Source organism: Marmota marmota, unplaced genomic scaffold, assembly GCF_001458135.2.
Source record: "Marmota marmota marmota unplaced genomic scaffold, marMar, whole genome shotgun sequence".
In the NCBI taxonomy this organism is placed as follows: Eukaryota; Metazoa; Chordata; class Mammalia; order Rodentia; family Sciuridae; genus Marmota; species Marmota marmota.
The window spans coordinates 1,827,139-1,839,817 of NW_026000240.1; the positions used below are offsets into that span (position 1 = coordinate 1,827,139).

A 12,679-nucleotide genomic window follows, 5' to 3' on the forward strand; every position below is an offset into this window, starting at 1 on the left:
CTCCAGAGAAAGGGGGAAGAACCGGGATTGAATGTTGAGTATCAGATGATATGATTAGTGTTTTGTATACACTATTCAACACTTGGAACAATCCTTTAAGGTGTTCAAATCCCACGGCAACTATGGTAAAACTAAGGGTCAGGTTAATCTGCACAAAGGGAATTAGACTCCAGGTTTCTGAATCCAAAGGAAAAGGGAATTAACTTTAGGGTGTACTATGTGCACCCCATTATTTATAATCTTATCGATTTCAAAGTATCTCCAGTTCAGGTAAGTACTCAGTTAAGAGGGATGGCGACTTGCTCAAGGTTAGGTATATAACTCTTTAAGTGGCAGAGTAGACACTCAGACTCAGCTAGGATTCCAAAACCCATGTTCTTCACATTACAGTGTACCACTGCCAAAGTCAGTGAGAGGTGTATGTAATGTGAAGAAAAGGAAGAAAGAAAACAGAGTTTTCTAACACTGCTGAAATAAGTGGTCTAAATGTTGGCCAGAAAACGAACACCTATCTTTTCTCTACCTTTCAAATTGCATATTCCTCAATAGAAAAAAATCTGATATTTATTTTCTTCAGTAATCCAAATTCCTGGGAATTGAACAACCCATTCAGTTTAGCTTGCAGCACGGGAAGAAAAAAACTGGTATGGTAGAAAAACAACATTTTAGGAATCAGGTGTTAAAGGTTCTAATCCTGACTGTGCTCTGGATTTGTATTGGACTTTTGTTAAGACATTGGGTTTGTTGGGCTTCTGTTTTACCACATGAAATTAAGAGTATTAAAGGCAGAGAATACTCTTGGAAGATAAATGTTTAATACTTTAGAAAACAAATTATGCTCAGTATTAAAGTGCCCAAATTGCCATGTTTGGAGTTTAAATGCTAAGCAGTGTTTAGCAGGTATTTGTTAACCAGAGTGTATTTTAGTGGAATGAGTTCCACAAACTTGTTTCTGTCATTTATTAAGGATCCCTATAGAATTATGGAACAGGAAAGCAACCAGAAATGTGTCATCACATTTTAAGAGGCATTTTTCTTTTTTCCAACTTAAGGACATTAGGTAGCATATAAAAACATGAAATATTTTATAAGCATATAAAGCTGTATATCATTCCCTGTTCATTAGATTACTGGACATTTTCTTTTGAATGCAGCTCTAATTTTGGTTCTAAAGAGGTTCCTTCTTTGTATATCATTGTGATAGTGCTAGTGTGACTTGTTTCTCTGTAAGTAAAGTCTTTTCAGTTGTGATGGAAGTGACTTACTCCATCTGTCCCCATTTGACTTGGAGCAAGGATCTTCATTTCAATCTCTTTCCTTATTTGTAAAGGGGTACAAAAATAACAATTTAAGTCACAGTGCCTTACACAGTAAGGGCTAAAAGCTGAGGCAACATAGTACAGGAAAAAACAGACTTGGGGCAGAGAGACTTGGATCTGAACACCAAGACTGTCACTTTCTAGTTAACTCATGTTGGGCCTTACATTGTAAGGGCTACTAACACCTTCTTTTAAAAATCTACCTAAAACATACTAAAGTGGCTATTGCATAGTATTTGGCAGTTAGTAATTTCATTAATAATCCTATATAATCTAGAAAGTTGCATATTACAAAAATCATTTAATAAAGATATCCAGAAAGCAATGTGATACAGATTTTAACATGTGTCATCATTTTATATTTCTTCTTGGTTTATAATGTGATTATTTAGTGAATACTTTAAAATAGCTTATGCTGGAATCTTGATGCGACTTTTGAAGCTTTGAGATTTTATAATTCTCTTCTAAAATGTTTATATTTGCTAACAATCTACTACATTTAGTGTTGACAGCTATAATTTATTATATAATGGCTCTTGAATTCAGGATGTAAATGATGAAATGACCCAAATTGTTCCAAGAAAATGTTGGCCTATAAATTTTTTCTTTCAAAATTCAAGACACATTTAACATGCAGATTTTACAATAAAGTTTATTAGCTGTTCTCCTCTTTCTCATAAATGGAATGGATAATGTTGCTAATTCTTTACAAACCAGTACTCATTTAAGAAATCTTAATGAGGAGGTTGTCAAAAACCACATATTTTAATAAACAACTCCAAAGAGCAATGGGAAGCCAAATGATATTATTAATAGAAAGGACCAGAGAAACTGATTTCTGAAGTAATTTCTACCTTTCACTAAAATATCTTTAAAATTGCTCACCATGATGATCTGGGCAACTCTAGTACAGAGCAGCTACATAGGATGAAAGGTGTCTGAGGGGAAAACTCACACATAAATAGGGTTTTTGCCTGTTTTCTTATCATAAAAGGAGGAGAACTTGGAGGAAAGGCAGAGGACCAAAATCAAACCCAATGACAAGAAAAATGACAAAACAAAAACAAAAACAAACACCCCCTTTCCCCCAGGGAACCTTTTGAAAAGTTCTATAGAAGAGGAGAACATGCTCATACTTTTACTTGCAATCTAATTTCCCTAGAGGCTTCTCCTCACAACCACTGTACTCCTGTTTTCAGTTCACATGATTAAGAAAGATAAGTTTGATCAATTTATATTTAATTTAAAAACCAAACAAAAAGTTAGGAGTAGGTGGCAAAAGAAAAATATATTTTAAATATATATATATGTTTGTGTGTGTGCAACTATGTAAAGAAAATAATTCCCATAGTTACAGTTTAGTTAAAGAAAGTTTTATATATATTTATATATATACTTTATTATAACAAAATAGTCAGTTATTGTGGGTAAAATATTCATTAAAATCTGACCCCTAAGAATACATTTAAAGTTTTTAGACTACGAATTGGACTCCTTTTCCATTGCCCATAATAATTACTACATCTCCACTGTAATGTCTTGTCTGCATTTACATCTATGACATTTTCTCAACCTTCTGTACTGTAAAAGGTGAGCTCCCCTAGCACCTAAACATGGCCTTAATTCAGAAAATGTGATGATCATTATGTATGAACAATTTTTTGTAAGAAACTAAACAGTGTTTGCACAAGTAGATTAAAAACATTTGAACATTGTTATTCCTAGCAAAGGTACTGGGGAAAAAAGAAAACCTCAAACAATAAAAGACTTAAAAGACTCTTATGTAAAATGAATATCCCTTGTGAAATTATGAAAGTCAATTCGGACATTAATTTTAAAATAAAAAAAAACATTTTTCTTATTTATCTATAATGAAGTAATTACTTTGATAATAGAAGTCAATTGAGAAAAGGACTTGAGAGGTAATAACATTGGCCAAACCATGCTACTAAAGTTAAGCGTGCACAGTTGCTCAAAGTCTACTAAATCATTGATTAAAACCACTTTTCTTTCATTTGTATTGAAATTTGAAAAGAATGTATATAAAGCTTTTCTGCAAATGTCTTAAAGTTTCTTTCCCTTAAACATTAAGGAATTTTACCACACTTTCTGCATCTCCCCAAACCCTTAATAGCTGGTCAGCCATCCATTTTTAATTTGGAAAAATGGCTACAAACCGATAGTGACATGGAATAATACAGACGTTGCAATGTGAAGGAGACATCAGATGTCAAAAATAAGCATGACTGCAGACCATGATGAGTGGGATATGATTAAACATGAAAGGAGAACTGAAGACAGACTCCAGAAGGAAAGGGCTAAGAAATGTCAAAGAATATGAGATTGTGGAAAAGAGAAATAGGGAAACATGAATCTTCATAATTTTTCTTTTGCTGGAACCCAGATGTAAGGACCAGACTGTTCTTCTATGATCTGTTTCACTTGGTTGTAAATGTCTTCCAGCGTATCTCCCTGTACAATAGCTGTAATAATAGAAAGAAAATTAGAAATCATTAATTGTCTATCTTTGCCATTACAATTATTGGTCAAACAGCATAATCTTAGAAGTAGTTAATCATCTGGGAAGTCACCATTTCTATGTTGTTTGCTTAGTAACAACTACTCATTTGTTTAATTTTACTATTTGCATAGCAGATGTTATATTTTTAAAACTGAAAAAAATTAAATTAATTGATTTTCTTCTTTTATTATTTGAGCATGTGTTAGCATTACTCAATTACTCCCTCCTTCAGTGTTGCTGAACTGAACCAACCCAGGGTCTTGCACATGTTAGACTGGTCCTCTACCACTGAACTGTGTACCCAGCCCTTAGCTTTATTCTTTTAAAATACGTTATATATTTCCTTAACTTTTCTGATTTCTTCATAAATTTACACAGAAAAAAGGAGAATGGATACAGTACCATAGAGAGCAAGCATGGCCACTTTTTAATTTTTTGTTATTTTGGGGGAGGGGCCATTAGGAAAAAAGAGATGATTATAGATTGATATTTCTTCCTCTAGAATGCTAGTATGTCAGGCATTAGACTGGGTGTTAGTGGTTAGAGACTAAAGAAGAATTCAAAATCATAAGTCAAATAAGTCATTTATTATGCTATGAAAATATGCTCAGTGATTTTTGTAAGATCATCATAGGTGTAGATTCCCACAGACTCAAAAACCTAGATAAAATACAAAATGGAGATTTTAAGTAAAATTGTCTATTTGGTGACAGATTATATACATTATGAGAAGATGTGGTGTGTAGGGAGGACTTATAATATGTATTTAACAATGCTTGAGTAATCAAAAATTTTCAGAGTATCAGTTTTACGACAATTCATATTTGCGCTAAAAATAGACATTCCTTTATTTTATTTTTTTGCAGTGGTGGGGATTAAACCCAGGGCTTCCTTGCACATTCTAGTCAAGCACTATGCCCCTGAGCTATTTATTTCCCTAGACCCCTAAAGACAGACATTCCTTAACATCCCTGGAAATAGTTTATTTGGCAAAACACTTGGTTCACTAGTTTGACATCTGTTTTATTCCAATAGCACAGGACAGAATCTCACAGTATAGGTTGACAACAGCATACAATGACTTATTTTAGAAGAAACTAGCTTGGGAAACTAAGGAATTGCTTACTTTTTTAAATCCATTAATGGAATGGTTACAAATTAGGATTCTCCTTGAAAAGAAACTGGGAAAGCATAAGGCTACAGAACCTTAACTATGTGATTAAAAATAACATCACCAGTAATGGTACAAACTGACATCATAAACTTTGTATGATGCACAGAGGGTACTTCTCTGCATTTCTTTGATATTCCTGCTCCCAATACATAACCTAGATCTAAAATGAGATTTGACAAAAGAACTGACCTTTACTCTTTAAAAATGTCATATGAATAAAAGTAAAGATTGAAGAACCATTCCAGATTAAAGTAGATTATAGATGTAACTTAATGCAACAAGTAGTCCTAGATTGGATTCAGTAAGAGAAAAAACATTTTCCCCCCATTATGTTCTACAGACATCAGTAGAATAATTCACAATATAAAAATGGAATCTGTAATTAGAGAAGATACATCAATGTTAAATTTCCTGATTTTGATTAATAGTACTATTATTACATAAGAAAATGTCCTTGATTTTTAGGAAATTCACAAAATAGTTATCTTTTATTTATTAAGAAATAAAGGATATCTATTTGTAACTTATTCTCAAATGTTTTAGAGAAAGTTATAAATGAGGTAAAAGTTAGCATTCAAAAAATGTAGATGAAGAGCATATGAAACTTTCTTGTGAATTCTCTTCTAAAATTATTTAAAAAAAAAAAAAGAAAAAAGAGTACAGGGCTTTTAATACCATAATGCTTAATGGTGCATATATAAACACTAAATATAGGCTGATCATTATTTCAAATAAACAAACAACAACAAAATCCAGGAACTGTGGTGTGAACTTGTAGTCCCAGCTACTCAGGAGGCTAATGCAAAAAGATCACTTGAACATAGGAGTTGAGGGCCAGCCTGGGCAACATACGTAGCTTGTCTCTCTCTCTCTTTTAATATTTATTTTTTAGTTTTAGGTGTTTTTTTACATTTATGTGGTGCTGAGGATCGAACCCAGTACCTCATGCATGCTAGGCGAGCACTCTACTACTGAGCCACAATCCCAGCCCTAGCTTGTCTCTTAAAACAAAACAGAACAAACAACAAAAAACTGTCCAAAAATAGTAAGGAATAATTTAAAGGACTAACTGGAGAGATAAGATTAGTACTGAATTGTATCCCCTATTTTCTTTTTAAATAAATATATTTTAAAATGGATCAAAGGCCAACTAATCTTTGAGAAGGTACCAGGAATACACAACAGGGAAAGGCTATGGTCTCAATAATAAGTGATGCTGGAAAACTTGATGATTTTTTTTTTTTTTAAAGAGAGAGAGAGAGAGAGAGAGAGAGAGAGAGAATTTTTTTAATATTTATTTTTTAGTTTTCGGTGGACACAACATCTTTGTTTGTATGTGGTGCTGAGGATCGAACCTGGGCTGCGCGCATGCCAGGCAAGTGCGCTACCGCTTGAGCCACATCCCCAGCCCCAAACTTGATGATTTTATGCAAAAGAATGAAACTGGATCTTATTTTATATCATTTCCAAAAATTAACATAAAATGGATTAAAGATTTAGATTTAAGATCTAAAACCATACAACTTCTATAGGAAACAAGGGAAAAACTCTTTGACACTGGTATTGGCAATAATTTTTGAATATGACATCAAAAGCATAGGCCACAAAATAAAAAATAACCAAGTGGGACTATATCAACCAAAAAAGTTTTTGTATAGTAAAGGAAACAATCAACAAAATGAAAAGGCAACCTAAGGACAGGGAGAATGTTTGCAACCAAATTATCTGATAAGGATGTAAGAAACTCAAATAGCTCAACAAAAAAACCCAAATAATCCATTTAACAAGTGAACAAAGATCTGAGTAAACATTTTTCAAAAGGAGACATAGATACCAATGGCCAATAGGCATATGAAAAGGTGCTCAACATCACTAATCATCAGGGAAATGCAAATTAAAGCCATAAAGAGATATCACAACACGCCTTAAGATGGCCATTATCAAAAGATAAGAGAGCCAGGTGTGGTGGCTGGCACATGCCTGTAATCCCAGCGACCCAGGAGGCTGAGGCAGGAGGATCACAAGTTCAAAGCTAGGCTTAGCAACTTAGCAAGGCCCTAAGTAATTTAGCAGAACCCTGTCTCAAAACAAAAAATAAAAAGGGCTGAGAATGTGGCTCAGTGGTTAAGTGCCCCTGGGCTTAATCCTTAGAATAACAACAACAACAAAAGAGATAAGAAAAGAGTGTGGGGAAGATGCTGTTGGTGGAAGTGTAGGTTAGTACAGCCATTATGGAAAACAATATAAAGGTTACTTAAAATGTAAAAAAATAAAAATACCATAGTGTTATGATTTGAATGTCCTTTCGAAAACTCATATTGAAATTTAGTTGCCAATTTAACAGTATTAAGAGAAGGGCCCTTTAGAAGTGATTAGGTTATGAGAGCTCTTCCCTTAAGGAAGGATTAAAACTGTTATTGTGGGAGTGGATTAGTTATCATGAGTGGGTTTAAGTTCAGCCCCATTCTCCATAGTCGAATGTATGCTTATTTGCCCTTCTGCCATGTTATGGCACAAGAAGAAGGCCCTCATCAGTTGTAGCTCCTTGATTCTGGAATTCTCAGAATAGAAAAACTGTAAGCCAAATAAACTTCTATTTTTTTATATTTTACACAGCCTGTGGTATCCTGTTACAGCAGCAGAAAACAGACACACATGATCTTGCAATATCATTTCTGGGTAGACATCCAGAGGAAATGCAATCAGTATGTTTAAGAGACACCTGCACTTCTATGTTCACTGCAGCATTATTCACAATAGTTAAGATTTGGAAATAGCCTAAGTGTGTGTCAATGAATGAATGGATAAAGAAAATACAGCACATATACCCAATGGAATATTATTCAGAAAACAAAAAGGAGATTCTATCATTTGCAACATGAGTCAATCTGGAGGACATTAAGCTAAATGAAACAAGCCAGTCACTTATATATGGAATCTAAAAAAGTTGAACTCACAGAGGCAGACAGTAGCATGGTAGTTGCCAGAGACTAATGTGTAGGGGAAATGGGGAGATATGGGTCAAAGGATATATGCCTTTGTTCTAAGAATAAGAAGTTCTGGGGATCTAACGTATAGCAAAGTGGTTACAATTTAATGGAGTGATTTTAAGTGACCTTACCACACACAATGTGTGGTGACAGATGTGTTTTCCTCTGATAAAGTATGAATGATTCCTGTATATGCTGTCCTTATCAACAACCAAAGAAATATAAAATTGCAGGAGTCCCCATTCTACTGCCTAATCTAGATGAATTTTCCACAAGACAAAACCAGAGACCTTAAGGGTCTATTCTGAAAATGATAGTACTAGTTATTACTGATAGATATTTGTAGTTCAATATTCATTTGAATGGGTTACTTCATATGGATTCAAAGCAAAATATATTAAATAAACAAATCTTATGAAATAATCTGGAAAATTTGATTATTTGATGGTATCAATATAAAGGTCACTGTCACACATGGTTCCAACCTGTGAAATGTTCAGTAAATTCCTGCTCCAGTTTCATGGCTCTCTCAAATGTTTTTCTGGCTTGTTCTTCTGTTAGACGCTTATTCATTTCCCTATGCAAATAAATTTTGAAATTGGTAATTATTACATTATAATGCCTTTTGAAAAAAGAAGACACAAATTAAAAAAATCATGTAAAGTTCAGCTCTGTTGAAAATACATGTGTCAGATTATACTGTTTTATACTTAGAATGCCAAAATGGTTTCAATACATTCTGCATTGGCTCAAAGAAGCCAAAAAAAAAAAAAAAAAAAAAAAATTCAAAAAACAAACAAACAAAAACCCCAAGCATTAATCTATGACAGTTTTGACTTTGATAAAAAGTTTATATTAAAATGTGATTTACAGATCTATCTGCAAATTTACAGGGGGCATACGAACACACTAGACACCATTATGATGGCAATCAGAAAACACAATAAAAAAATCAGAAGGCAATCAGAAAATACAGTCTGAGGGAAAACTGCAGAAAAAATGATCTGGTTTCTCTCCCAATTAATTACAGTGGTGAGGGATAGGGAGAAAGAGGAGGGAAAATCTATAGACGAAAAAACTAATTGTCACAAATACAATTTATTTGGGACTTGGTTAAATAAACAAATTGAAAAAATAAAATTTATGAAATAATTAGAAAAATTTGATGATATAAAATAAGCAATTATCTTCTGGGTATATACTAAAATATATGGATAAAATGATATAATGTCTGGTATTTGTTTCAAAACAATCTGGAGTGGAGGGGCAAGAAGATGGGGGACAGATAAAACAAGACTGATTATAAACTGATAAATTATGCTGTAGCTGGATGACGGGTATACAGGAATTTTCTCTTGTGAGGGAAAGCTTTCACTATTTCACCATTAACTATGATGTTTTCATTGGTATCTTCTATAGTTACTGTCTAGTGCCCTTTCACCCTACAGTATTCCCCTGAACATTTCTTGTAGATAGGTCTAGCTATCGATGTCTTCAGCTTTTGTTTATTTGCGAAAATCTTAATTTCTCCCTCATTTTGAATGACAGATTTGCCAGTTATAGGATTCTTACTTGACAGTTTTTTTTCTTCAGTGCTTTTACATATCAATCCATTATCTTCTGACTGCCAAAGTTTTGGAAGAGAATTCTGCTGATAATATTACTGTGAATCCCTTGTGATGAACTACTTCTCTCTTGTCACTTTTAAGAAACTTTGTCTTTCGACAGATTGATTACAATGTGCCTTAGGGAAGGTCTCTGAGATTATAAAGCTTAGAGTTTATTGAATTTCTTTGGTATTTATATTCATGTCTTGTATGAATTTTGAGAAGGTTCTGGCTATTATTTCTTCAAATAATCATTCTGCTCCTTTCTCTCTTCTCCTTTTGGGTCCACATGATGGTGACCTACAGTCCCCTTAGGCTCTGGTTCACTTTTCTTCAATGTTTTTTCTTTCTGTTCCTGAGACCGATAATTTCTATTGTCCTATCTTTAAGTTTTGAATTTTTCTTCTGAATGCTCAATGTTCCTTTGAATCTTTCTAGTGAATTTTTTATTTCAGTTATTGTTATCTTTAGCTCCAGAATTGTTTTTTGCTATTTTTTTTTTTTTAGGTTTGTTCTCTACTGATATTTCCATTTTGCTCATATAGTGTTTTTTTTGAACAAGCCATACTGTCTGGTTTCTTATTTATTTATTTATTTTTGGGTACTGTGGATTTAACCCAGAAGCACTTTATCACTGAGCTACATCCTCAGACCTTTTTATTTTGAGACAGGGTCTTGCTAAATTGCTGAGGCTGGCTTTGAAATTACGATCCTCTTATCTCAGGTACCCAAATCGCAGGGATTATGGGGATTCCACCACGTCCAGCACCCCTGATTAATTTTTAAATGTTAAACCAGCCCTGCACTCCAGGAATAGACCCTACTTGATACATTTTCCTTACTTGAAAAAATTGTTGGATTCAATTTGCTTGTAACTTTTTTTTTTATATTTATTTTTCAGTTTTCTGTGGACACAACATCTTTATTTTATTTTATGTGGTGCTGAGGATCGAGCCCAGTGCCCCGCACGTGCCAGGGGAGCGCGTTACCGCTTGAGTCACATCCCCAGCCCAATTTGCTTGTATCTTGATAAGAAATTTTGCATCTATATTTATCACTACGACTAGCTCATCATCTTCCTTTCCTGTAAAGTTCCTATCAGGTATCAAATTAACGGCAATAAGTTAGTTGAAAAATTTGTGTGAGATCTGCATTTCTTCTTGGCTTTTGGAAAAATTCATCATGTCCTCTTGGCCTGGCATTTTATTTGCTGAAGCATTTTTTTGGTCACAAATTCAAATTCATTTTATTGAGACTATTCAGAATTTCTTAACATTTTTTTGAAACATAACTTTCAAACATGGAAGAGCAATATAATAGATATATGGCACGATGAATTTTCACAAACTTACATATACCTGTGTGCTTAATTCTTAAATCAAAATACAGAACATTCCCAGTATCCCAGAATAAAGTGTGCTCATTCCAGCATCCATACTACCCTTAAAGGGCAACTTTCAGAGTCAACACTTAAACTTGGAGTAATAGATTATATGTACTTTTAGGTCTGGGATTTTTTTAAAAATTCATATTGTTTATGAGCCTCTTCCATACTTTTGTGTGTAGGTAAAGACTGTTCATTTTCATTACTGTATGATGTAATTCTCTCAACAATCAAATACATATCTTTGGTTAACACATGGAGATTTCTGTTGAGTATATATCTGGGAATGAGACAGACATAAGTTAAGCTTATGTTCAAACTTATAAAACACTCACCATTGTAAATGTACTCCTTACACATTGTTACGAATGCCAGCTGTCTTTTTCATTTTAGATATTAGGGTATGTAGGTAGTATTATATAACATTATAGTTTTAACTTGGATTTCCATGCTTGGTTCAGTACCCTTTTTTTGTTGATTATATGGAGATCCTCTTTTGTAAGGATATCCAGGTCCATTTTTCATCTGGCAAACTTTTAAATGGCTACTAAACGTGTAGTAATATTCTCTCTTTCATCTATCTCATTCATGATGTTGACATTGATATGCCTTTATTTTCTTTTCTTGATCATTCTTAATGGTTTATTGTATTCCAAAGAAAACATGTTTGGCATTATTTATCCTCTCAAATATATGTAGGTTTTCTATTTCATTAATTTCTAATCTTTCTACCTTCTTTAACTGAAATTTTTCTAATTTCTGAAGAGTTTAAATTTATACCTAGTCATGGTGGTACATGTCTGTAATCCCAGTGACTGGGGAGGCTGAGGAAGGAGAAAATCAAGTTTGAATATCAAGTTTGAGAGATCATGTCTCAAAAAACAAAGAAAAAAAAAAGGGATGGGGATATTACTCAGTGGTAGAGCGCCCTTAGGTTCAATCCCTAGTACCACAAAAGAGTTCAGATTTTAGCATTTTCCCTCTAATATTTGATTTTTAAAAAATCTTTTTAGTTGTCAATGGACTTTATTTATTTATATGTGGTGCTGAGAATCACACCCAGTGCTTCACACATGCTAGGCAAGCACTCTACCACTGAGCCACAACACCAGCCCAATTTTCAACATTTTTAATATTTAAGGCTTTGTAATGTTCTTTCAGCCCTTCAGCAAGGCCATAACAACCTTCAAATTTATTTATTGGGCAACTTCACTACTATTTAGTTCAAAACATGTATTAATTTATTCTGATTTCTTCTTTAGCTCATTCTGAAGTATAATGCTTAGTTTCTAAATATATGAGGATTGTCTGATCATCTTTTTATTACTGATTTCTCATTTAATTTCATTATCAGCAGATATTTGTTTTCAATCACTTAAAACCTGTGATCCAGGAGATAATTAGTTTGGGTAATTGTTTCCCATGTACTTGAAATCAATGGATATTTTGTAGATGTTGAATACAGTGTTTAATGTACATCAGAAAGTTTTAAATATGTTTTTGCAGTGCTGACAATTGAACCAGGACCCTGTGCATGCTAGGCAAGTACTCTACCACTGAGCCACATTCCCCAGCCCTGCCAGAAAGATTTAAATTTGTGTTATTCTATAACCTAATTTATTAATATTTTTTTAACTGACTGTTTCATGACAGATGTGATAAATTCTTTCATTATTTTGGAGTT

At 33.4% G+C, this 12,679-nt stretch overlaps 1 protein-coding gene across 29 annotated transcripts in view; it reads right to left on the reverse strand.

Moving 5' to 3' along the window:
• Positions 1 to 1,951: 1,951 nt before the first annotated feature.
• Dlg1 (discs large MAGUK scaffold protein 1) overlaps positions 1,952 to 12,679 on the reverse strand; it is a 274,457-nt gene continuing 263,729 nt past the window's right edge. For all 29 annotated transcript variants that reach the window (XM_048794405.1, XM_048794414.1, XM_048794407.1 and 26 more), the window contains 2 exons: positions 8,490 to 8,581; positions 1,952 to 3,802 (listed from right to left, as the gene is read on the reverse strand). In XM_048794405.1, coding sequence (XP_048650362.1) covers positions 3,696 to 3,802; positions 8,490 to 8,581 — 199 coding nt within the window. In that variant the 3' untranslated portion in view covers positions 1,952 to 3,695. The remainder of the gene's footprint in view (positions 3,803 to 8,489; positions 8,582 to 12,679) is intronic.